The sequence below is a fragment of the Panthera onca genome, chromosome C1 (assembly GCF_046562875.1).
Source record: "Panthera onca isolate mPanOnc1 chromosome C1, mPanOnc1 haplotype 2, whole genome shotgun sequence".
Classification (NCBI taxonomy): Eukaryota; Metazoa; Chordata; class Mammalia; order Carnivora; family Felidae; genus Panthera; species Panthera onca.
The window spans coordinates 58,975,158-59,002,799 of NC_138346.1; the positions used below are offsets into that span (position 1 = coordinate 58,975,158).

The 27,642-nt window shown below is 37.9% G+C and overlaps 2 protein-coding genes across 10 annotated transcripts in view; one reads left to right on the plus strand and one right to left on the minus strand.

The window, feature by feature from the left end:
• LOC144617155 (uncharacterized) overlaps window positions 1–5,714 on the minus strand; it is a 131,624-nt gene extending 125,910 nt beyond the window's left edge. For 6 of the 9 annotated variants that reach the window (XR_013557261.2, XR_014138053.1, XR_013557260.2 and 3 more), the window contains exons 1-2: window positions 5,560–5,714; window positions 1,772–1,950 (exon numbers count right to left, since the gene is read on the minus strand). The gene's annotated coding sequence lies outside the window, so the exon portion shown is untranslated. Of the gene's footprint in view, window positions 1–1,771; window positions 1,951–4,027; window positions 4,593–4,690; window positions 5,105–5,559 lie in introns of all 9 variants that reach the window. The other 3 variants (XR_013557263.2, XR_013557267.2, XR_013557266.2) reach the window with 3 other exon arrangements.
• Window positions 5,715–6,046: 332 nt separating this feature from the next.
• GPR155 (G protein-coupled receptor 155) overlaps window positions 6,047–27,642 on the plus strand; it is a 48,173-nt gene continuing 26,577 nt past the window's right edge. The window contains exons 1-7 of the mRNA XM_060621754.3: window positions 6,047–6,161; window positions 10,835–11,331; window positions 19,400–19,799; window positions 23,105–23,270; window positions 24,151–24,306; window positions 26,270–26,353; window positions 26,971–27,088. Of these exons, the coding sequence (XP_060477737.1) occupies window positions 10,866–11,331; window positions 19,400–19,799; window positions 23,105–23,270; window positions 24,151–24,306; window positions 26,270–26,353; window positions 26,971–27,088 (1,390 nt within the window). The 5' untranslated portion in view covers window positions 6,047–6,161; window positions 10,835–10,865. The remainder of the gene's footprint in view (window positions 6,162–10,834; window positions 11,332–19,399; window positions 19,800–23,104; window positions 23,271–24,150; window positions 24,307–26,269; window positions 26,354–26,970; window positions 27,089–27,642) is intronic.

Here is a 27,642-nt window from a genome sequence, read left to right on the forward strand (position 1 = left end):
GATTACTTAGATTACAAAATTCTCTACACACTTATGAGTCTTTCTTTAATAATAGTTTATAAAATAAATGTTGTCTAGGAGAACATTTTTAAATGAGCAAACTAGTAATAAAAACAGGTGTAATTTTTTTGTTTTTCATTTTTATGTTTCTGATCTCTAACCCCTTAACAACAACAACAACAAAACAGTGGTTGAAACAAAACCACAAGTATCAAGAAGCTAAGTCCTTCTTGTTGGTTGGACCTCCAAAGCCATCATGCTTTTATTGTATGATTTCTGCACCCTATCTTACCTAAGTAGTTTAGCTTTCAGTTTTATAACCTAGTAACTCTGGTTTTATCCTTTTCCTGCTTAACTTTTTAAATGCTTGCCCAGAAAAAGCCTCTGCCTATTTAACCACATCTGAGCCTTACCCGAGGTAAATAAGACCAATAACAAGGTGAGAGGTTTACATTCCACTTCCCTCACTGGTTTAAAAAAAAAAAAAAAAAAAAAAAAAAAAAAAATATATATATATATATATATATATTATACATATGTTATATATAATATATATATATTATATATGTTATATATAATATATATATATTATATATTATATATGTTATATATATATAATATATAATATAATATAATATATATATAATGTTATATATAATATATATATATTATATGAAACATATGTATAATATATATATTATATATAACATATATATAATATATATATATTATACATATGTTATATATAATATATATATTTTTTTACATTTACCAGTTCATTACAAAAGGATATGATAAAGGGGGATACAGATGAACATCCAAATTGGAAGAGAGGCGTAAGACAAGGTATGTGGGACTGGGTGCCAAGCTCCATGCCCTTTCTGGGAAAGCCACTCTCCCAGCACCTCCATGTGTACACCAACCTGGTAGCTCTGTATGTATATTTTACTGGCAGATTGAAAGGGGGGTAGTTATTATGTAATTGCGAAAACACAAACACACATACATAATATATGTATGTGTATATTTTTTTATATGTGCGTATTAAAAGGTACTTTTAAGGGTTTTAGCTTGATAGTCCAGAAATTAAATTATTTAATTATAGCATTTAAAGTAACCAAAAAACTCCCACAATTTGGGAGAATATTTAAATAAGGCTATAAACCTGGGCCAAAGGAAAAGCTGGAAAAAATAAGAAATCCAGCTATTATAAAAAAGTTATATGACAGTTGCTTATATCAAATAGTTCCCATTGAATAAAAGAACATTTTAACATTCTGATAGCTGGTAGGCCATTTGGGTTAGTCAATCATTGAAAAACCATTTATGGAACATCTAAGGATACAAAGATTAACCTTATAAAGATTAAGCCTTAGCCTTATATAAATTCATATATTGCACGGTATCAATGTTCTTATTCTATTTTATGTGTGGATTTTGTATACCTAGTTTAATATACAGTAGTGGCTTTTAAATTTGTTTTAGAAAAATATTTACTATTAGGTACCGTTCACCATTTCCATATGGCCAAAATATACACTTTATGACTTATTCCATGCTTTTTCTTAATAAAATTAATGCTTTTTTTTTTTTTGGTAGAAATTTTGGGAACTATTCTACACAGAAAAAAAAAATCATGGCTATTTCTACCACTCAAGAAATATTTACTGTTAACATTTTCTTCTAGAATTTTTTTCTACACATTTGATTGTAGGTAACAGAAAACCCAATTCAAACTTGCTTAAACAATAAAGAAAATTGATTGGCTCACATGAATGAGAAGTCCACAGGCTTCAGGCAATCATGGCTTCAAGTGAAGCTTGATTCTATAACTCAATATGTCATCAAGGACCGTTTGTTTCCTTTTCTCTGCTGTGCCTTCCTTGGTGTCTGCATCATTCTAAGACTAGCTCCTCTCATGGTCCCAAGATGGCCACCAGTATCTTCCTCCTGTCCAGCAAGCAAGAGACAGCATTCTCAGCAAAAGTCCTAAGAGTCATTCATCAAACTACCTTAGAGCCAATGCCCACCCTGACTAAATCACCAAGTCCAAAGGGATGGAAAGTACTGATTGGATAGCCTAGGTTAGTCACACCACCTCTGAAGACAAAGTGAAGATCGCTTCTCTGGAATCATATGTATCCCTAAAGAGAAATGGAAAGGTGATATGGAGTTTTAAAGAAACTAAAAAAAAAAATCATATTAGACATGTCTTCCTCTTTGCACATCTTTGGTAAGACTCTATGGATGGCCCAGAGTGCCACTTTTTCAAGGAAGATCATACTCAAAATTTCAATAGGGAATACCTGATAGGTAAAAAAATTATATAGATCTATATATATGGATAAAAATGTTAATTATACATTATTATATTTAAAAGGTTATTAAAAACCATGCATATAAAAAAATCATATGATCCTATTTTCTTAATCTACATATGCATAGAAAAAAGGTACTTACATAATAAAATGTACGTGAAAGCATACAGAAATTATCTGCACGTGTTGTGATTTTTAGTTTCTTCATTCCTTTCTCTATTATATTAATATTTCATAATTATTTACTACATTCAAAATCAGAAAAAAAAATTAGAGCTACTTCATTACAGAAAAAAGCAAAATTTGCCAGGAATCTACATTATATGACACTGCCTCAACATCTATCCTACATGACCCTTGTCATTATACAAACCACTTGGTTTATTCCTCCTGTCAATCTTGATCGACTAGAGTTGGGGGAAATGAGGGTATCGTGTTGCAGGATTTTTTTACCTCAATACCTAGGGTTTGTTGTCTTGCTGCTTCGAAGAATGAAGAGGTGGACACGAAATGAGCAGCAGGCAAAGTTTATTAAAGTACAAGATTAGAAAGTAAGGATAGTATGAAAGCTCTTTTGACAGATGGGACATTTGAAAGTGAATGCCTGTGACTGCAGGCAAGGGTTCTTGTTTTATAAGGTACTGGTCACCCCCTCCCCCCCTTTACCCTCCCTTTTGTTCCTCCTAAGGTTCTACCCTTATTGGCTTGATAGCTCTAGGTGCTGGTTGTTTCCTGATTGGCTCATTTCTAGTGTATGAGGGGTGGTCTATGCTACACCTTTCCTTGTGGATCATCCATTTTATGGTCTACTTTTTTTTAGTCAGATCTTTGTCAAATTACTGAGGGAAACCTGAGGGGGAGGAGGTAATATCTGTTACATTCTTTTTTTTTTAATTTTTTTTTTTTTTAACGTTTATTTATTTTTGAGACAGAGAGAGACAGAGCATGAACGGGGGAGGAGCAGAGAGAGAGGGAGACACAGAATCAGAAGCAGGCTCCAGGCTCTGGGCCATCAGCCCAGAGCCCGACGCGGGGCTCAAACTCACAGACCATGAGATCGTGACCTGAGCTGAAGTCGGACACTCTACCGACTGAGCCACCCAGGCGCCCCAATGTCTGTTACATTCTTAAGAGGAACCTTACACCTGAGGGGCTTTGCTGTGGTCAGATCCTCCCAGCATTGTTCCAATGTTTTCTCCACCCAGGGACCTCAGGTCCTATCCTTTCCCTCTCCCTACTGAATTGTATCTTTTCCTACCATATCAGTGTGTGTGAAGGAACAGGTCCTGTTTATTCGTAAGTAAGAATTAAGATTAATTTACAGCTTCCCTCCATTAGTTTGAATAACTTTTAGCTTTTCTGCCCTTCTTTCAGTTAATAGTATATGTAGGTCAGCATCTTACAGACTGATTAGCAGATATGAAAGTGAAATTGAATGGTTTTCTTCTGGCATTCAGTAATTACCTAAGAATGATTTTTTAATGAAGTCTTTCATCTCTGTATACATTTTATTCCTAGAATTTCCCTGTACAAGCTGCTCTTCTCAGAAAACTCATCCACTCCATACAGGTATCTCCAAACTACATGTTTAGCTCTATTCTTTTTCTCTCTTGAGCTTCTGTTTTCTCTCTAGGTGTCTATAAGCAATCTCTACTTACATGTGTTGACACCTTCAGGAGCAGTTAGTTTACAGGACAGTGAGCACTTACATTCCCAATCCCTTGCACCAACTAGCTGGGCGCTCTTAGACCAACTGCTGAATCTCTAGGACCTCCGATGGAGAGGATGATGACAACTCCTTCAAGAAAGGAGACTGAACTAGATAATTTATCAAGGTTTTAGATTTTAGACCTAAAATCAAATTCATTATTTTCTTCTTGTAACTGCTTCTCTCATTTGAAATATTTTTTCCTTTCATCTTCAGATAGTACAACAATAGAAAATAAAGGAACTTTAGAACTAGGAAGGCTATTAGAGGCTGCCTGGCTCAATTCCTGTTCCTTACTGTAATGGAGTAAGTACTTGGGTTCATTATCTCTTTACTCTTCTTTGGTCTTATCAGTAATCCAGTCCCCTCACTTCTCCTTTTGTGATGTCTCTCAGGCCATTTCCATTCTTTTCATTATCATCACTCCAGAGTATGTATGTCTTTACTTCCTAGAGTCTAGGTTCTTCCTAAAGTCTTCTGCTTTTCCTGCTTCCAGTCTTTCAACTAATCCTGGGAAAGCTTCCAGATTACATATCCAAAAACAATGTGATCATCATGACACATTCCTGTCAAAACATATTTAATGGTTTTACTGTGGTCAGAGGATAAGGCCCAAACTCTAAGACCAACCTAAGGAACCTCCTAGAGGTTGACCTTAACTTACCTTTCCAGGTATATCTTCATGTATTCTCCTAAAAGTCAAAACTCAGTATGTATTTAGTTGAACGAATCTTCATACTTGCTAAACAGAAATCCTTTTAGTCTTGAGATAGTATATTCAGAAGATTAAAAAAAAAAAAAAAAGTAGCCAGGTTCAAAGGGAAAATATAAGGCCATTAAGAGTGAAGGTAGAGAACAAAGGTGAAGTGAGAACAGGAGTAGAATGCATGACTTTTCTATAGTTTCAGTTTCCACTCATTTTTCCTGCTTAGTTTTCTGAACTTTTAACCAATCCTTAGCTTACTGTGATTTTTCAAGTTGAGCCATACAAATTTGTTTCTTTGCACTAAAACTACCAAGATGATAGGAAGACACTGAAGTTGCCAGACTGAAAAAATTTAAAGATGCAAAGTAGAGCCTGTGGAGATATTAAATGTAATATTATAAATATCTTAAATTTGAAACAATATTGACTCTGAAAGACTAATACAAATACAAGCTTTCATCAGGTTTAAAATGGAGCTCTATATTTGGGACCACTTCATTTCAAGCTCAGGAAGTTTTCCACCAATATAAGGAATTTCCTCTCACTACACTAAGGGAATATGCATGTAGTTTTCCCACACAACAAAAACACAAATAGAGACTGGGCGCTTGCTTATTGTATCTAAATTAAACACAGTGCCAAAACTACATTTTAAGCTCTGATTTAGGAAGGTCAAGGTCGCACTGCCTTGGGAAAGGGGAAAGGCAAGATTCTAACCCAGGTCCTCTTTTAAACTCTGTGCTATCAAATGACTAGTCAAACCAATACATGAATTAGCGGGTCACAAGAAGTTGGGAGTTAGGCGGTAGGACGAGATGCTTCCACACCTGAATTGAAAACGACGAAAACGAGACTGGAAAGGCGCCCACCGCAGCCGCCATTTTGCGAGAGCCGAGTACCGGAAGTCTCGCCGCGGGAGTCTAGCAGTTGGGCGGCTAGCAGCCGGCGGCGCGGGGGCGGAGCCAAGGACCGAGTGTTTCCCCCACCTCTCGGCGGCCGAAGGCGGTGCCTGAGGGCGGGACCAGAGACCCAGCGTCTCGGAGGCTCGCGGCGAGGGAGGAGCCTAAGGCGGGGCCGAGGACGTGTGCTCGGCGGCTCGTGGCGAGGGGCGGGGCTTGAGGCGGGTCCAGGGGTCAGGAGGCTCGGAGGTTCCCAGGGCGGTGCAGCTCTTAGACTTGAGGCCGGGGGCGGAGCCTAAAGGCGGGGCGAGGCGGGGCCGCGCGGCCGGCGCGGGGAGGAGCTGACCTGGCCACCGCACACCCGCACCTCACTTTCTCGGAACGTGACAGAGCTGCTGTAGTCGGCCGCCAGCAGCCCGCAGCTCTCAGTGGAGAGGGCTGGGGTGGGAGATGACGGTGATTTCCTCCCTGGTTGGCCCACCACGAGCATCGACTCCCTTCTCGTGGCCCAGGGGCTGCAGACATAGCAGGTGAGATGGGGCCCCGGGACGCGAATCTGCCCGGCCCAGGCTCGGCCTTGCGTACCCTTGGTGCCCCCATCCCCGCCCCTCGGGTCTGGGCAGGTGGGCAGTGCCCCGCCCTTGGCACCCTGGCTGCGTGCAGTCAGCTGTCGGCGCCTGTCCCGCAGCGTTCGCTTTTAGGACCTCCGGAGCCACCCAGGAAGACTTAACATAGGGGAAGGGACAGCTTGTCCCCTCCAGTGACAGACAGAACTGCCATACCCCAGTTTGAGGAGCACCTCATTGCACGTACGTCCACGCTGTCATTCTCGGACTCTTCCTTTTATCCCGAGGGGTGGCCTCAGTATCTGCTCTGGGAGCTCCTGCCCAGCTACCTAGAGCACTGCATCGAATTTTCTTCCTTACCCCGTTTTGGAGCATGTCAGTTACCACGACGTTGTTAATCCCATGTCCTGAGGAAGCTGAGGGACCAACTTTTTATCCCAGGCACAGACCCCATTCTGCCTTTCCGTTTCCAGTACCGTCTGCCCAGGCAGCTGGTCTCTGGGCAGCCTGTTTGGTTAAGGTCCCTCCACATCCTTATCTTGGAGGGCCAAAGTCTGTGCCTGCTGACCAGGGAAGAGGCAGTGCTCAGCGCTCCCCACCCTGGGTCTCTAGGGAGGACATTTGGTCCTCTGCAAGTAGGTGGGAGTGGGTGGATGGTGTGACTGTTGATGTTGAAGAGTGCTTTAATAGTACCGTAGTATATTATGCTTTTCCCACAGGATCGTGGATATTGGGTGTGTGAGAACAGACAGTCTAAGAGTTTAAAGCTTTCTCTTGGAAATAAATCAGAGCCCCCTTCCCCATTTTCACTTAATAGTGGCAGTTGTTTACAGTCTCAGTGGTTCCTTCACGTTGTCAACCAGATATCAGTGGCTAGAAGTGGTTTGTGTATAGCATTTCTCCACTCCCCACCCCAGTGAGTGGCCAGTGAACAGTCTTTTACTATGACAGGTCAACTTGTTTGTTCTGTTAGCAACCCCTGTTTTTAATGAGATGAAAAGACTGGATGCGATTTTTTAAAAACTTCCGTTGCTGTGGTTCCTGTTCATTTTAAAAGAATGCTTTAAAGAGCATATACTCTTCCCACTGCGGGGGGGGGGGGGGGGGGGGCGGAGGATGAGAAACCTTTATAAGTGCTTTTTGGTGGTTTTGACCTTACCTCTGTTAGCAAGTATTGTTTTTATAATATGGAGGAACATTAAAGGAATCTTTATGGGTAGGGGCAGATTACTTTTCAAAGTTTTTCTTTTAATTTTTGACTAACTGAAAGTTAATCATGGGCAGTGCTACAACTATTTGACCATCACCTTGAGAAAATGAAGAGCTCTCCCTTCCCTGCTATAAACTATTTGAGATCAAACTGAATTAAAGTGAACTCCTCTTAGTTTGGAATGAAACAAAAGTTGATAACCTATGACCCATCCCATCTCTCTATTGTTTTTTTTTTTCTTTTAGTTTATTTTTATATATTTTGAGGAGGGGGTGGGGTGGGGAAGAGAGCTAGAGAGAGAGAGAGAATACCAAGCAGACTCCACACTGCTAGCACAGAGCCTGACTCAGGGCTCGATCTCACAAACCACACCCATCTCTCTATTTTAGTTGGAGAATCTTTAATACCAAGTCTGAAGAACTGGCCTAAGACAATGAATTATATTTAATTTGTTACTGTTCTTAGGACCACAATTCCTGATAGCAGTTGCTACCATTTCTTGAAGACCTACAGTGTGATAAGCTACTGTGATAAGCTGGGTGAACTTACAAATTCTGAAGTGTGAATTTATAAAATCTGTGTGAACAATAAAATCTCCACTCCTCACAATATCCCTTTAAGAAGGTGTTTACTCTCATTTTACAGTTGAAGAAGCTAAGGTTCAGAGAGGGCACTTAACTTGCCCAAAGAGTTGATAAGTGAAAAGGCTCAAAATTGGGTTCAGGTCTATTTGACTCTTTTAACTGAACAGCCACTATTTGGGGCGCCTGGGTGGCTCAGTCGGTTAAGCAGCCATGAGTTCAAGGGGTCATGAGTTCAAGCCCCATGTTGGGCTCTGTGCTGACAGCTCAGAGTCTGGAATCTGTTTCGGATTCTGTGTCTTCCTCTCTCTGACCCTCCCCTATTCATGCTCTGTCTCTCCCTGTCTCAAAAATAAATAAAACGTTAAAAAAAAATTTTTTTTTTTTAAAGTTACAGCCACTATTTTAGTTAAAACTGTTTGTTAAAAAAATTATTGTAATACATCGATATGTGAGTGTGGTACAAATAAGGGGTAATGACCAGTATGAGTTATTAATATTCCAGGCAAAGAAATATAGGGAATTTTAAAGAAATAACATAAGACTGGACAAGTTTGTCATCTTGTTCTTTGGCATTGCCTTTTCAGGTCCACACCTGTTAGGGGCTCCAAATGTTTAATACCTTTGTTTACCAGCTCTTTACCTCAACTAATAGTACCTATCCCAACCATTAGCTTTCCCAGAATATAATTTGATGCTTATTTGGTAAACTTCAAGTATGTGATTATTATCGGTTTTGTGGATATTGACCACTCCTATCTAATCCTGGTAGAACAACACTTGTCTGGATCCAGATTACATGTAAGGTTTTTAAATGGTTCAGTTCATATGAGGGTAGCACGGAGAAAATTGCCTTGTCCACACCCCGTGTATTAGTTGTTGCTGCTCTCTGGCCTGCTATCTGAGTCTTTCTGATGTCGTGTGGGTGTTTGAAAACTTACCTCTTGGCATTGTAAATTTCAGAAATCGGGAGCATTTTTACTTTCTACCTTTTATAAGTCCACTTTAGATGGTTAACCCAGAATAATCACTTAGAAATTGGCAATTGTCACCATATTAATTTTGAGTTACTCATGAAAGCTGATTAGTTGCAAAGTGGCCCAAACCTCATGTTCATTGTGTCCCTGGCAGCAAGAGGGGAGTCTGACTAAGTATTGTAATGCTAGCATAACAAATTCTTTCTAGCTTTAGCATTTTCTGACCATCTTTAGGACATTTTACAACACACGTTGTGTTCTTTAACATTTTAGAATAGTTTTGGAACATTTTAGAACATATTTTGTGGTCATGGCCTGTTGCTATAGTGAAAAACTTAGAATACTTTATCATTCAGAAAAAAAAAGATTTCTGTCCGTGAACTAGATAGTTCCTAAAAGAGAACATTGGTCCACTAAAAGGCGAAAGGTTTGAGGTGCCTGGGTGGCTCAGTTAAGCGTCTGACTCTTGATATCGGCTCAGGCCGTAATCTCACAGTCATGAGATCGAGCCCCACATCAGGCTTCGGGCTGAGCGTGAAGCCTGCTTGGGATTCTCTCTTTCCCCCTCTCTCTCTCTCTGTCCCACCCCCATGCATGCTGTCTCTTTCTCAAAATAAATATTAAAATAAATAAATTTATTAAAATTAAAATAAATAAATAAACATTAAAAATAAAAGGTGAAAGTTTTAAGAGCAGATTAATATTTTAGTCATTCATCAAAATAATATATATGTTATATATATAAGTATATATATTTATATGTAAATATTTCAGTGTAAATATATTAGTGCCTCCTGTGTGCCAGGCACTGTGCTAGGCATTAGGTATACAACAGTGAGCACGAACATGCAGAGTCCCTACTTGTGTGGCACTTTAAGTCTAGTGAAAGAGATAGACATAAATCAAATAGTCACTCTAATGCATAGCGTAATTACAAACTGCAAAAAGTAGCCTACGGGTAAGGAATCTGATTCTATTTGAAAAAGACTTGGCTATGGGGTTAGTGAAGCCTTACCTGATGAAGAAACTCCTGAACTATATGATTTAGAGGGTGAGCAGGTGTTACTACATAGAGAATGGCAGGTAGAGAAGAGAACATTTTAGACTGAATAGCATGTACAAAGTCCCTGTGACACAAAGGGAACTATGGGGCATTCAAGAAGGCAAATATCTGATGCTAGTATAAAAGGAACTAAGGGTAGCCTGGTAGGATGCCATCATTTTTTTTTTCATTCTCTTTTATATACTACCAAAAGTTAAGTGATTACTTTGTGCCAGATGTGATTATAAGGGACTTGAATCATCTCAAATCCTAGTGAGGTATATAGTATTATTGCCATTTCACAGATGAAGAGATAAAGTTGTTATGTGGTACTGTACCATATTTTTCTTCTTGTCCTGTACTCAAGTATGACCACAGGCTAGGCAGTACTCTCCTGTCCAGTATGTAGCCTTGAGAACTGAAATTTCCAGGGAATTTGGATGCAGGTGGACATTCAGGAGAGACTCTGTGGGCCCCAAGCTCTTACCCACTAGGTGGAGCTCAAGTGTGGATCATGGGAGAGAGCCATGGGGTATCACTGCAGCTCTCATATTTGTGGATCTTATCTTAATCATGTCTGATACTGAAAACAGGACAGCAACATAAGTATTTTGAGCTGACCCACCATTGAGAGTAAAGAGGTTATCGTTAGCAAACACTCTCGCCCCCCCTCCCCTGTTTTTTCATTGTAATTTTTCTCTGTTGGTTGTTGAAGAAAGTGTACATATTTGGCCATTTGATAAGTCTAGGTTTGCCAGTGTAGGCTTTCAACTAGAATTCATCTTCTGATTTATTGTCACACTGAATCTTTTTTCCTTTCTTTCCAGAGATCTGGTTGGAGTTGGAGGGTGAACGAAAATGAATTCTTTTTCCAATTTACCTGCAGAGAACTTAACCATTGCAGTCAATATGAGCAAAACTTTTTCCTCAACAGTGATGCATAAATTTAATTCCACTAATGACCCACCTTCAATGTCAATAACAAGGCTTTTTCCAGCCTTACTAGAATGCTTTGGCATAGTCCTTTGTGGCTACATAGCAGGAAGAGCCAATGTCATAACATCAACACAGGCCAAAGGACTGGGAAATTTTGTCTCCAGATTTGCACTTCCAGCTTTATTATTCAAAAATATGGTTGTACTTAATTTTTCCAATGTGGATTGGTCTTTCCTATATAGTATCTTGATTGCCAAAGCTTCTGTATTTTTCATTGTATGTGTCTTAACCTTACTGGTTGCCAGTCCTGATAGTCGATTCAGCAAAGCTGGACTATTCCCTATTTTTGCTACACAAAGTAATGACTTTGCATTGGGATATCCTATAGGTAAGTTATTGTACTTTTCAACCTTTTAAAAAATTCAAATATTTTCGGAGGTAGCAAAATTTAATCCTTTAATGTATCTAAGCATTTGTTAGTGATAGATATTTATTCTTATATCTAAAAGAATCTCTCGGGGCACTTGGCTGGTTCAGTCAGTAGAGTATGCGAATCTTGATCTTGGAGTCATGAGTTCAAGCTCCACTTTGGGGGTAGAGTTTACTTAAAAAAAAATCACAAAGCCTCATTCCAAACCACTGTACTTTGTACTACCCCACAGTGCCTACACCCAAAAAGGAATAAATCTTTTAATAAAATTTTAAAATCTCTCATATTTTTTCTTAACTATTTCTTAAATTAGGATTAATTCTTTCTTCAACTTCAGAGTTTGAAGTTCCTTCAAGAGTCGACCTAAAATAAGTAGTCATATCCAAATAAACTTTATAAATCATCTTTCTAATATATTCTTTTTCTTCTCAATAGTCACATGAAAGAAGTTCAGGTCCAGAAGGGATCAGATTCTGATTTAAATTATATAAAAAAGATAGACATATGTGTGTATAAAAATAGTTATTGTTAAATGTTATCAGTGGAAATGTATGAGTGACTTTTTCTTACCATCTAGAATACATATTGTTTTATATTAAAGCTTGTTTTTGAGCTTGTTATTCAAAATGTCAATTTACTTCAATTGAGTTAACTTCTTGTTTAAGAACAAAAATGGTGAAGGCTTTTTTACCTTTTCAACTCTTCCTTCGTAACCTTTCCAACTCTTTAGGCTGCCTAATTTTATGTTTCTATGTGTGTTTTCCTGATAAAACATACCAATTTGGGATATTGAGTTATCTTGAACATATCCTTTTTTTTTTTTTAGAACACCTACCACTAAGCAAATATCTCCTTAGTAGCTACTTTTTATATTTTTATTTTTAAGTTAAAAGTTAATGTTGTGCTTTGACCATGTATCATAATGTGAGGACCTGAGTATTGTGGATAGAGTCATTCATCCATTCACTCATTCATACGGACCTGTTAGGTTCCAATGATTGTGCCAGCTGCTGCAAATACACCTGTCAACAAAGTTCTTGTACATATTGAATTTACATTTTAATGTGAAAATAACATTAAAATTAAAATAATATCAAGTAATGGCAAGTACCATAAAAACAAAGTTGTTTGGATAGGAATGAGGGGGTCAGTAAAGACGTCTCTGGTGGTATATCTTCTGAGCAGAGACTGAAAGAAATGTAATGAAACAGACAACTGAAAACTACGATTAACTTTCAGATTCCTTATTCAGTAGTTTTAAAACTCTCCCCACCCCCCAAATTGTTATTATTTTACCACTGACACCAAAAGGATATATTTTCCTTTTTCTCCTCCTTTGGCCCTCCTTCATCTTGCTTACCAGGAATGGAGCTAAATCTTCGAAACTAAATAACTGTGAGTAAAGCAGGAGGTTTGTGAGAGAGGGAGAGTAGGCTCTTCGATGACTGGGCTATAAATAGAAACTATATAGGTGTTCCTTTAAGGATACTGAATTTTAAAATTAAGGATGAACCAAGCATTAAAATAAAAACTGGAAATAAAAGAGCAAGGAGTTAACGTGTTTGTCCATCTCTTCAGGAGCATTAATAATGTAAATTTGTCAAGGTATTTATGGCATAAGGACCTTACAAGTGGCTTGGTATCATAGTGTTAAGTATTTAACAAATATTACATTATCTTAATTTAACTATAATCTAGAAGTATATAGTTTCATGCTCTCATAGATTAGTAAGTCCATAACTAAACAGAACTAACGTTTGTAACTTTATAGAGTATTTTCTCATATATTTATCTCATCTGAGGTAGGGCAGATATTTGTAATCCTCATTTTCAAATAAAGAGACAGGCTTACAGGGATTTGATTGTCTTATCCCAGGTCACACAGCTAACAGGTGACTGAGATCCAAACCTAGGCCTCTTGATTCTAAATCCTGGGGCATTCTCTTATGCCACACAGTTATATAACATGCCCATGTAATCTTCAGAAGACCTAACTAGCCTGTGTAACCCGTTAATGTCAGAGAGAATCAAAGATACATTTGACCATGTATTATAATGTGAGGACCTGAGTATTGTGGATATAGTCATATATCTAAAAGTGTTCTATAAAATGAATAGCAGTGGAAAAAGACCTATTAGATGAGCTTATCCATTTTTTAAAAATATAACTTATTGTCAAGTTGGCTAACATACAGTGTATACAGTGTGCTCTTGGTTTGGGGGGCTCATTCCAACAAGTGCCTATCACCCATTTTCCCCTCTCCTCCCCGTCCCCCCCCCCCCCCAGTCAATCCTCAGTTTGTTCTCCGTATTTATGGTTTCCTTCCTCCCTCTCTGTTTGTAACTATTTTTCCCCTTCCCTTCCCCCATGGTCTTCTGTTAAGTTTCTCAAGTTCCACATATGAGTGAAAACATGATATCTTTCTCTGACTTATTTCACTTAGCACAATACCCTCCAATTCTATCCACGTTGCTACAAATGGCAGGATTTCATTCTTTCTCCTTGCCAAGTAGTATTCCATTATATATATAAACCACATCTTTATCCATTCGTCAGTTGGTGGACATTTAGGCTCTTTCCATAATTTGGCTATTGTTGAAAGCTCTGCTGTAAACATTGGAGTACATGTACCCCTATGAATCAGCACTCCTGTATCCCTTGGGCAAATTCTTAGTAGTGCTATTGCTGGGTTGTAGGGTAGATCTATTTTTAATTTTTTGAGGAACCTCCACACTGTTTTCCCGAGCAGCTGCACCAGTTTGCATTCCCACCAACAGTGCAAGAGGGTTCTCCATTTTCATTTTAAGACAGAATCTCCAAATCAAAAATGTAGTCTGCTATTTTCATCACTGTTTTCCTTATATCCTACACTAGATCATTGAATCTGATAATAATCATGTTCCTAGCAGTGTGCTAGTCCAATTTTACTGATGATTATCCTTCTAAATTTTGAGTTCTCATTTTTTGTTTTCAAATTACAAATAATATAAGATCTCTTGTAACATTGGGTTGTAGACAGTACCTTTCCAGAAACCAATAGCATAAACAAAAGTGCTTTCTCACATATCTGCAGATTGGAAGGTAGGATACAGAACTGTAGGGCTGTGTGTGTGCTCCAATGGGCTTATTTATTACTGCTTCATGCCCATCTGCCTTCTGGACTTTTTCAGGATAAACAGAGAAGACTGTGTCTCTACAGAGAAGACCCTTTCTTTCTGTTTGTTATGTGGTGTCCCCCAAGGTATTGCCACTCTCTTGTTAACAGATAAGCATCATAGGTTTTAAAAAATGTCCTTTTAAAGACTGCTTTTGTTGCACAATACCAGTCCAATTTACAGGTGATTCAGGAGAAGGTGGATAAGTTAATGAAAGAAAATTAAGGACAGTCATGTTTCCTTTTTCTGTATATTATGACAATTATAACAGTCTATGAAATTACATTAAAATGATTTATCTATATTCAAGTGACAGAATGCTACAGTACATTTAACAGACTAAAAGAGAAGCTTGCCATTTTTAGAACAATTCTTTTCAAAGGTACTTTAAGAAATATGAGTCTCAGAGGAAACCAAGAATCTACCAAGAAGAAATGTTGATTTCAGCAAATCAGAAGGTTCCCTACCTCTGTCATTACAAGATACTAATAATGCATAGTTAAGTCCTATAATTTATTCTTCTAAACAATGCTGATAGTGTAAGTACCCCAACTAATCATAATTATGCTCTAGTGCTTGAGCTGTAAACAGAAAGGAGATGAAGCATTTAACTATATGCCATTAAATAATAGAATGATCTTGTCTGGGTCTTAGTGTTATTTGCTAGGGATTGAAACCTGGCAGGAATCAAAATAGGAGCCACAGTGGGTGGCTAATTTTGTCTTAGTTCCTCATAGTGGGATTCTCTCCTCCCGGCCAAGAGCCTTATTTGTAAGTATTAATTAATTAGAACTTAATAAGTGATATAATTATTAGAAATCGAATTTGTTAGTATAGTTCACTACTTTCATATATGTTTTTCAGATTTGAAAAACCATCTTTCAAAAAAAACCATCTTTCAATTGGTAACAAAAGCACTGCCAGTTCATAGATAAATATATAACTTTAATTATGCAAATGAATGGCAGAATTGGACTGAAATTTCCATGTTGAACCTTATTCTTCTAGTAATTTAGCAATTATTTATTCATTCCCAATTTTTTGCTCTCTCCCACTAGATTGTACCTTTTTTTTTGCCTTCATATACCTGTTCAACTGGTTTAAAATAATAGTAATCTGCTTTATAAATACTCGGAATAAGAAAAAAGAAAAAAAAAAAACCTGTGTACAAAAAGAAACAGGTTTAAGAGATAACAATTAGATATAAATTGCTGTGTGTTACAAAATGCATTTTTAAAAAATTTATTTTAAGAGAGAGAGCACAAGTGGTGGGGGGGCAGAGAGCAAGGGAGAGAGAATCCCAAGCAGGCTCCAAGCTGTCAGCGCAGAGCCCGATGCGGAGCTCAATCTCATGAACCATGAGACCATGACCTGAGCTGAAATCAAGAGTTGGATGCTCAACTGACTGAGCCACCCAGGCACCCCTACAGAATACATTTTTACTTTGAAAACTTTGACATTCATTGATATGTTAATTCCATTCAGCAAATATTTTTTGGATTTGTTCAGCACCATGCTGGGGACTGGGGGTTATGACAATGTGCCTTCAGGGAACTTGGAATGTGGTGAGAAACAACTTCTATGAAACAAGGTGCCAGAGCCATCCAGAGAGGAGACCCAGGATATAGACTGAAGACCTGGAGGAAGCATTGGTACCTGAGACAGGCCTTAAACTATAAGTAGGATTTAGGTAAGGAAAGAGAGACTTCAACAAATTGGGGAATGATGATCAGCGTGTAGAACTTGTAATTATGACCCTGGTGTTTGTCCGGGGAAACTGTGATATTAATCGCCGGTGGAGGCTTTGCACAAAAGAATAGTGAGCGATGAGCTGCATGAGGAAGGGACCCCTTGTGGAGACTGGACTATGAATGCCAATAGAAAGGCTTTAGAGTGATTCCCGTGGAAGGTGAACACTGTGGGAAAATCCTAAGTTTTGAAAGGTAAGATTTAGAAGATACTGTCGACAGTGAATAAAATGGATCAAGGGAGTGGTCAAGAAAAACCAAAAAAGAATATAAGTTGATAAACACATTAATCCAATTCTGAGATTTTTGACTAGTGGTTCAAGAGGAGAAAATACAAAAGATCCTGCAAAAGAAGAAAGTACGTGGTCATTGCTTAGCCATAGATAACGATAGGCTGCTGCTCAAATTTGTATTGAGCTCTTAGTTTTTATTTTTGTTAATGTTCTTTTATTCATTTTGAGAGAGAGGGAGAGAGCAAGAGACCGTAAGCAGGGGAGGGGCAGAGAGAGGAGAGAGAGAATCCCAAGGAGGCTCTGTACTGCCACCGCAGAGCCCAATGTAGGGCTTGAACTCAAGAACCATGAGATCATGACCTGAGCCGAAATCAGGAGTCAGACACTTAACCGGAAGGAGCCACCCACGTGCCCCTGCACTGAGTTTGTTAAACAATCTAAAATCCATTTTCCTATGGTGATTAAGTGCAAGCATGCTGGCAATGGTAAATTTCTGGAAAAAGCCCTTTACTTAAGGGGATTTTTGTGATAAAAGTTGTCAAAGGAAACACTTTGTGCATTTTAGTGGCCACTTGGGAAAACTCTTGTACGCAGATTGAAAATACAAGGCTTTCCAAAATATGCTCTCTGTTTTAATAATTGAGTGGTGAGCAGGTATGGAAGCCTTTCTCTTTGAGATGCAATATCTAAGTAGAAGTGTAGCTGTCTAGAAATAGTTATCAAGAGTGCTGCTTTTTTTTTTTTTTTTTTTTACTTAAAAGATAAAATCTTATGAAATATGAAAGAACACCACTAAGAGATACAGATAGAGCTCGTGTATCTAATTTGGAAATTAGTGGACAGAATTTGTGATGTTTTATGTAATCAAATATGTTTTGTTTAGCCACTGCTTCATTTCAGAGGTATTATAGACCTCTGTAAGTGCTTAGCTAAAAAAAAAAAAAAAAAAAAAAAAAAAAAAAAAAAAAGGAATGGAATCCTACAAAAAAGTAGGTATTAGCTCATGAGAACCAGGTAGGCTTCTAAAGGTTATACAATCTAGTTATGTAACTTTAACAGGAAAGGTGCATGACATTAACTGAACTTATGTATCCTGAGTAAGTAAACAAATATAGTGTCCTACCTGTGAAACTTTATCTTAATGTAAGTTGAGAAATCTAATCTTTTACATTTTTGCACATGATTGCCTCTGTCTTTGCGAGTGATTGTGGCTGTTCATTTTTTTTTTTTAATCTTTCTTTCTCAACCTCAAATCATTTATGAATCAACCTTTATATGTGGTAGGTTGAATTTCAGAACTCATTGCCAAATATGTGCCTGGAGACCGGGTTGCTTATTCTACGGCTCTGTGTTGGTCCGATCACCCCCAAACCGGACCACTATCCCTCATGTCCACCAACAAACTGCTTGAAGTCTGATCCAACCCACCCACCCCCTTCCAAGGAGACTCATTTAATGCACTGGTTAGGTTCTAAAGTCATGCAGTCAAACTCTTGAAAATCTGTTAAGTCACCCGCAGAATATAGCACACATACTTTGTATATATTGTACCATTTCTCATAAGTCTGACACAGCCAGATTTTTTTCTCTAGCATTGTTGTTCATCAATGAACAAGTGAAGTGATTAGTTTGCATTCGGGAACATGCTCAATGGGGGGAAAATGAAGCTTTTGTTTTCCTAAGAGAGCATAGTTGAATTTGTGTTAATTAAATGTGCTCTACTGTGTACTCAACTGTATTCTCCTCCCATTCCTTAGATCACCTTTTCATTCCTAATTCTTCAACATCTACACTGGGTTTTCCTAAAGGCATTCATTCATTCCTTCTTATTCCTCTCAAATGGAGACCACTTATTTTCTCTTCGCCTGCATCCTATATGAGCAATGGGAGGCAGAGCTGGCATTCTCATAGCCTCCTTGTACCTCTGCCAGGCCATTACTCTCTGCTCTTTTGCAAGAACTGCTTCTTTGGGGTTCATGCTGCCTGCCTCAACCGTTCATCCTCATTGCTGTCATCTGCCGACCTCATTCTGATCACTCCTCCTCATTTAGTGAAGACTTTAATATCTGGCTCATTATCATCCTCTCCACTCCCAAGTTTTGCCATTATCTTTGACTTTAGCATCTGTGTGAACTACCCATTAAGTTCTCTGCCCATTCAGTTCCCTAACTTCATTGTCTCCAGTGATGTTTACACCCTTTCAGCCATCAATTCCCACGCCACATCTGGGACCTAGTCTTCTGGGAAATACTAAGTTCAGTAGCTCACTATCTGACTTACTCTGAACTCCTAACCTTCCAACTACTTGTCATTCTAGGACTTCGTAGGGACCTCCAGTCCCTGATTCCTCAGCTTTTTATCTGAGAGCCATCTCCCATCTTTACTTCTTTTCCACCATAGCTTGGACTCTATCCTTTCATTGCTCATATTTTTGTTCACTGTCTCCTCCCCTCTCCTCCACCCTCTGTAGTCTGGCTTCAGTTCCCCACTCCAGTGAAACTCTCTCAAGGGAACCAAAGTACCTTGTTGCTCTTATTACTTAAATGTTTAATCTCTTACTAGATGTTTTCTTTTAATAATTCTACAATTCTGTCCTTTTATCGAGACTACTCTTAGCCTGTACATAATAAAAATTAGTAGGTCTCACTAATGATAATTTTTTAAAGTTGATTATCATTTTATAAGCTAAATATCATTTAATATAGTGTGTTTTTCTTTTCAGCTTTATTATTAAAATTTACTTTTCCAAAGTAGGCTAATGAGGTCATTGTGCACTATTTAGATTAATTTAAAATGTTATAATTAATCATGGAAAACATTATATGAATAATTTATTCATGCATTTCTGTGGTAATCATTTTTGAAACAATTTTAATTCATGTTTTGCAGTTGAAGCCTTATATCAAACTACATACCCAGAATATCTCCAGTACATTTACTTGGTGGCACCAATATCTCTTATGATGTTAAACCCTATAGGGTTTATCTTCTGTGAAATCCAGAAGTGGAAAGACACTCAAAATGCTTCTCAAAACAAAGTGAAAATTGTAGGACTTGGACTTCTGCGTGTTTTACAGAACCCAATAGTGTTTATGGTTTTCATTGGCATTGCCTTCAATTTTATTCTTGATCAAAAGGTGCCTGTATATATGGAAAATTTTCTTGATGGACTTGCAAACTCTTTTTCTGGATCAGCTCTATTTTATCTTGGTCTTACAATGGTGGGAAAAATAAAGAAACTGAAGAAGTCAGCATTTATTGTACTGATTCTTCTCATCACAGCTAAACTGTAAGTTTCACTCACTTAACTTGGGGACTGTCCTCTGTGAAAGCCTTATTTAGTCAATTCATTCGATGTGTCTATGACTATTTTCTCCTTTAAATAATCTGAGAGTAATAATGCCTCCTAACTGAGTAGTTGTGATTTGAAGGAAAATGTGATGTTGGTATATTGTGGAAAGTTATTTCCTTATTCTGTGTAGATTATTCTTCCCATTTTCCTGACAGAAAATGAAAACTATTGGTTTCTCTTTAACTTTTATATAAATTTACTTAATATCTACTAACGTCCCAGTTGATCATATTTTTAAAGGAAATTTTACAGGATTTCTAAGTTTTCTAAATCTTTTAAAACCCTATTACTCATGAGGAAAACAATGATTTTGAATATAAACTTTTTTTTCATGAATTTGGGGAAAATATAATTCTGTGGATGGTTGAGCTTTCTAAATATAGGTAAGTCAGTACAAATGATTATTACCAATCCTCTGATCCTAGCCTATCAAGTAAAGTTTCTTTTATCAGTTTCTTAGTCAACAGTTTTTCAGCTTACTTAGCTCATTGGCCATGGAGTTATATTTCATGGTGCGGGTGACATAATTTTACTGTGACACTACCCCAAGGCACTTGGGGCATACTTAACTATTGAAATCAGCTCTTGTATAGACAATTAAATTCACAAGAGCAGTGCAATATGAAATAGCATCTATATTTTCAAAATAATAGAAATGAATATAACTTTTGAAAATTATTTATGGTGTGGTATTCTTCTTGGAAATAAAGAATTAATTAGTATTGCCACAGTAATAAATATGGTTCTAATGATTGTCAACTTCAACTTATAAGTAGAATTTAAATATTCTCATTTAAAAAGTCTTTTTTTTTTTAAGTTTATTTATTTATTTTGAGAGAGAGAGAGAGAGAGAGAGAGAGAGAATCCCAAGCAGCCTCCACACGGTCAGTGTGGAGCCCAACATGGGACTTGAACCCACAGACCGTGAGATCATGGGCTGAGCTGAAATCCAGAGTCAGACGCTTAACCAACTGAGCCACCGGGTGTCCCCAAAATCTTTTTCCTTAAAAAAATTTTTTTTCTTGGTCTTTGATCCCTATTAGATATCTTTATCTATTTTTTCTAATTAAAAAATACATGTAAGAGCAGTTCTTTATTCTATATAGAGCATATCTCTAGGTGCTACTAGGACAATGTTATCACCTGCCTGGCCTTTTTTTTTTTTTTTTCTTTTTTAATGTTTATTTATTTTTGAGACAGAGAGAGACAGAGCATGAATGGGGGAGGGTCAGAGAGAGGGAGACACAGAATCTGAAACAGGCTCCAGGCTCTGAGCTGTCAGCACAGAGCCTGACGCGGCGCTCGAACTCACGGACCACGAGATCATGACCTGAGCCGAAGTCGGCCACTTAACCGACTGAGCCACCCAGGCGCCCCTGGCCTTGTTCTTTTTAAGAACTTCATCAGCTCAGCTTCCCTTACTTATATGGTCTTTCTATGGAATCCTGAAGGATCTGTTTAATCACTGACTCTTCACCAAGTCTGGATTTCGCCACTTCTCTGCTCTGCTTCATTGTTTCAGTTCCCTTTGCCAAACCCTTTTGTCTCTACAATGATGCAGAAGTAATTGTAAGATATTTATTTTTCTGTTGGCTTTCAGAATCTAATTGAACAGCAATGTTATCAATACCTGAATACGTTTAAACCCCAAATCATAATAAAGATCAGGGTTTTTTTACAAAAAGAAGTTTAGTAATTTTCTTGAAAAAAGTTTACTCAGGTTATCAATCTTTTTTCTTTTAACATTTCAGTTTGTTAGTAAAGAAAACAAGAAACAGCAGCTACAGCTACAACTTTTACACATTTTTTGTAAGAAAATTATTTGTAGAACAAAAACTGAGTTTTCTCCTCCTAATCTCTGATGTTGAAAATATTTTTATTTTTTTATTAAAAATTTTTAATGTTTTTATTTTGTTTTTGAGAGAGAGACAGACAGACAGACAGACAGAGCATGAGCTGGGGAGGGGCAGAGAGAGAGAGGGAGACACAGAATCCGCAACAGGCTCCAGGCTCTGAGCTGTCAGCACAGAGCCCGACACGGGGCTCCAACCCATGAACCCCAAGATTGTGACCTGGGCAGCAGTCAGATGCTTAACTGACTGAGCCACCCAGGTGCCCAGAAAGTATTTTTAGAATGTTGTTACACTTAGGGGCATCCGGGTTGATGCCTAATCAACATCAGTTGATTAAGTGTCCAACTTTTTTTTTGTTTTTAATGTTTATTCATTTATTTTGAGAGAGAGAGTATGTTTGAGCAAGCAGGGGAGGGGCAGAAAGAGAGAGAGAGAAAGAATTCCAAGGGAACTTGGTGCTGTCCGCGCAGAGCTCAACTCAGGGCTCCATCCAGTGAACCACGAGATCGTGACCAGAGCCAAAATCAAGAGTAGGACACTTAACCAGCTCAGCCACCCAGGCGCCCCAAACATCCAACTCTTGATTTCAGCCCGGATTATGATCTCACAATTGGTGGTGAGGTTGATGGAGCCCCACATCAGTGGCTGTGCTGACAGCATGGAGCCTATTTAAGATTCCCAGGGCAGGGCACCTGGGTGGCTCAGTCAGTTGGGTATCCGACTCTTGATTTCAGGTTAGGTCATGATCTCATAGTTCTCGAGTTTGAGCCCCGAGTAGGGCCCTGCACTCTCTTCCTCTCTCTGCTCCCTTGCCCCCTCCCCTGTGCACACGTGCTCTCTCTCTCTCAAAAATAAATTTTAAAACTTATGAAAAAAGACTCTCTGGCCCTCTGCCCCCTCCATACCTTGTACAATCTCTCTCTCTAAAAAAATTAAAAATAGGGCACGTGGGTGGCTCAGTTGGTTGTGTCTGACTTATGCTCAGGTGTTGATCTTATGGCCAGTGATTTCAAGCCCCACATCAGGGCTCTGTGCTAACAGTGTGGAGCCTGCTTGGGATTTTCTCTCTCCCTTTCTCTCTGCCCCTCTCCCCCATGTGCTCTCTCTCTCTCCTTCAAAATGAATAAATATCTCTCTCTCTCCTTCAAAATGAATAAATAAACTAAAATAAAAGAGAACATTATTACACTTAAATGGCTCCAAGTTGAATTCTTGATTCTTTCAAAATGTTCACAAGTAGGCATGCAGAGAATATATGCATGCAAATAGATACTCCTTCTGGGCAGGAGAAGAAGAATAACCTAATGCCAAGTTCACTAGAACAATCTCCCCCTTGGGGACCAGCATGCTTTGATGTCAAGTGAATGACACATTTCTTGTTTTTTTCAGGCTGGTGCTGCCACTTCTGTGTAGAGAAATGGTGGAACTCCTGGACAAGGGCGACAGAGTAGTGAACCATACAAGTTTATCAAATTATGCATTTTTGTATGGCGTCTTTCCTGTAGCGCCAGGCGTGGCTATCTTTGCAACACAGTTCAACATGGAAGTCGAGATTGTATGTATACACTGTTCTCTAAGTTTGACTGTCCAGTTAGGAGAAAAATGAATTTTTAAAACACAGAAATCAGCATTCTTTTATGAGAATTTGATATGTGTAAGCTACTTCATTGTAAATAAGGAGGCATCGTGTAACATCCTGTAATAATAGTTATTTAATGCAGGGTCTTTTCTCAGCCGTTGCTTTTTTCATTAGTCTTTTTAAATTTCAAATATTTCATTGTTGTACTTATACTGAAGCCTAGAGATTATCTACAGAATGGTAACTTTTGAAATTTTGGGTAAAAAAAAAAAAAATGTTTCATTCACTGATAATTCAACCAGCAGATGTAAAACACCACATAATGAATTGCAGTAAATAGCTAAAATTAATTAATACCAAATTATTAACCTTGTCTAAGCATATTGTACATGTTACTTACAGTATTAGACTAAATGTTTTTGAAATATAACAAAGGAACTAAATTACTTAACAAAGGTTAGTTCCATTATTTAATCTGCATGGTAATTTTTTTTTTATTTTATTGCCCTATATTTTATGAAATAGTGTGGAAGGAAACTGGTCATCAGTTTAATTAGATCATTAATATGGTTTACTTTCTAGAACCTAGAAGATTACCATCAGCATGGGATGTCTAGTATTGGTTATGTACAAATATTAATTGAGCATGGATTGGAAGAGCCAAAGGAACTTAACTGTGTTTTCTTTTAAGGACTCTCAGAAATGGGGAATGCAGCATTAGAGAATATGCTGGAATTTGTGATGTCTTTTTACTGACTCTTTTATTTTAGAATGTCTTCGTGTGGTGTGGCTATTTAAAGTTTAGAGTAATTGTTTATCGACAGCGTGACCCTCAATTTGATTTCATTTTTTGCAGATAACCTCAGGGATGGTCATAAGCACATTTGTGTCTGCACCAATCATGTACGTTTCTGCCTGGTTATTAACCTTTCCCACTATGGACCCTAAGCCATTGGCGTATGCCATCCAGAATGTTAGTTTTGATATAAGTATTATCAGCCTTGTCTCCTTGGTAAGTATGTCTCAGTGTAAAAATGAATGAAAAACACAGAATGAGTTTGAGAATAGCTTGGTAACAGGAAGTTAGGGATTTAAAATGTATTAAAAAAAATCTCTTAGGCAATAGAGAAAGCTAAAGCTTACGCATAAAATGTACATATCAGCCTTCCGAGTTGTGTCTTTTGTTTTGAGAGTTAGTCATACAGCAGACAAGGCATGAGATTTAGTCAGACCTGGATTTGGACTGTGGCCCTGTCACAAACTAGCTGTGTGTCTCCAAACTTCAGTTTTCTCAGCTGTGAGCTGGAGATACTAATTTTACCCATTTCCATGGATTGTTTTAAGGATTACATGAGACAATATATGTGAAAAGCCTCTGCAAATGGCGAATCACTATACAAATAATAGCTGTTGTAGAATCATGGTTGGAAGGGATCATCTGTCCATCCATTTAATGTTAATGAAGCTTTCTGGATGAATCTAGTTCAAATTAAATACTTAAACATTTAACGGCTAGAGTATCCTGTAGCTCACGTTGCCTATGGAATTCAAGCAGTATTCTGGATGGGGGGGAAAAAAAGACAAGTTTTACTGTTAAGGGAAAGGAGATAGGGATGAACATGTATACTGACAACAAATAAATGTGTGATTAATGTAATTTTTAGGAAATTTCACTTCTGTTACATATTGTTAAAATCTGTGCCCTTTGGTAAGAGGATTGGGGAGAGAGATGATATAAATGTTGATTGAAATGAGGGCAGAAGAAAGAAGGAAATTTACCAGCATCCTTAGCTGGCCACTTTAGAGGGAGAATAGAAACCCAATTCTTTTAAACATAAGGGATGCAAGACAGTTCATCTTAAGGTGGGCAATGTGTGTTGTTCCAAATAAGACTACCTGGAATTTAGTTACTTTATGAGCCAGTATGGTGGAATTTAAAAGAGGAAAACTTAGAATAATGCATTATAACTGCATCTCCCGCTAAAGATCTTTTCCTGAATAGTTGGTGAACCTGTGTGCTACCCCAGCCACCAAAAGTAGGCAAAGTTAGGACATGGCCCTGGTCAAGGCATTAGTTCTTAAAGACCCTGTCATTTTTGAACAGTTAATTTGTGATAGGATCTCCTCATTTTTTTTTTTCAAAGTATAAATGATATATAATTATGAATTTCAGGAGTACATCATAGTGATTTGATATTTTTATACATTATGAAATGATCGCCATGATAAAACTGGTTACCATTTGTCACTATTCAAAGTTATTGCAATGTTATTGACTATGTTTTCTATGCTGTACATTAAGTCCCCAGGACATATTTATTTCATAACTGGAAATTTGTACTTTTCAGTCCCCCTGACCTGTTTCATCTACCACTCAACTCCTCCCCCTTCTGGTGGCCAACAGTTTCCTGTATCTATGAGTCTGTTTCTGTTTTGTTTGTTCATTTGGTTTGTTTTAGGGATTCCATATGGAAGTGAAATCATTTACTATTTATGTTTCCCTGTCTGACTTATTTCACTTAGCATAATACCTTCTAGGTCCATCTATGTTGTTACACCTCCATGCTATTTATATAGCATGGATATAGTAATTTACCTTAATATTTTGGGGGGGAACTAGGCAGATTAAAGTAAGTAAAATACTGGAATTTCTTTTGAACCAAGATAAACAGAATCCTTTAAAGAAGCTAATAAGGGGTATCTGGGTGGCTCAGTCAGTTAAGCGTCCAACTCTTGATTTCCGCTCAGGTCATGATCTCATGGTGGTGAGCTTGAGCCCCACATGGGGCTCTGCACTGGTTGCAGAGCCTGCTTAAAATCCTCTCTCCCCTCCTCCCTCTGCCCCTCCCCTGCTTATGCACACCAGTGTGCAGTCTCTCTCTCTCTCTCAAAAAAGAGCTAATCAATGAGTTATTTGATAAGGAGTTATTAAGGTTTTAAAAACCTAAGTAACTTTTGAACCTTTTGTCTTTAAGATCTGGTCTCTGGCTATTCTTCTTTTGAGTAAGAAATATAAACAGCTCCCTCATATGCTTACAACTAATTTACTCATCGCTCAGGTTAGTAAACATATAGATATTTGGAATTATGCTTTTTTCATTGATTATTCTACTGTAGAGGAGAAAATTATTTCACTGGGTTTTTCCAGTTATAAAGTCAAAAGTATTTTTTACTGAATGCAGTCAGTTACAACTTGATTACAATTAATTCATGCCTAATTTATTATATACCACAGTAGGTCTTGAACTGTATATAAAGGCTGATAATGGTGGGCAGTGATAATTTTGCATTTTTAATAGAAATAACTGAATCATTAAAGATTGAATTCTCTCACATTTTTAATAGAAATAATTGAATCATTAAAGGTTGAATTCTCTCACAATCTTATTCTTCTAGTCAAATCTTTGCATATCTCAAATTATAATGGAAAAAAGTTTAGCATTTTTTATGTAAACCATTAATAATTATAAGGTTAGTATTTAGAATGTTGTCTGTTTCAATTATGTACATTGTTAAAGACTGTGTAAAAGGGTTTTATCATAAAACTTGAAGCTTTAGTATGGCTAGCATAATTATTCAGCAGTCCTTTAAAGTGAATAATTATATTTGCTGTGAATAAAAACATTTATGTGACTCATATGGATATGACTGACTTTGTTCATAATTTTTTCTTCAGTCTATTGTCTGTGCTGGAATGATGATATGGAATTTTGTGAAAGAAAAAAATTTTGTTGGACAAATTCTGGTGTTTGTTCTATTGTACAGCTCCCTCTATAGCACCTACCTGTGGACAGGTGAGTTGGATCATAAATGGAAATTTAAGTCTTTTGTCATTAGAAGCTCTCAGCTGAGAGCTGACCTTTTTGAAGTCTAGTAGGATAGGATTAAGGCATTCTCTCGGCCGCTACTGTCACTAGCACAGGCCGTCGGCAATGCTGTGCTCTGTTTCCTGGTGTACTGTATTCCTGACTGGATTCAGGGGGTTTCCAGTCACGTGGTCTTTTTCCTCAGGATCTTTGGCTCTCGGCTCCAGTCAGCACAGCTCGCCTTTGGACACACCAAGAGATCAGGTACTGGAGGCAAGTGGAGAAAGGAGGGAGGGAATGGCAGAGAAGTATGAGGCATGTGAGGTATGTCCCCGAGATCACCAATAGGGTCCAACAGAACTGAGTGAAAAATGCTGGCTCTGCCTTCAGCGAATGACTTAACTTTTACAACCTCAGTTTCCTCATCTGTGAGACTGGGTTATCACACCTTGCAGAGTTACTTTGAGAACTGAATGAGATATGGGTATTTATGCCTACTACATATTAGGCAGTCAACAACTGGAACTATATTATTAAATAGA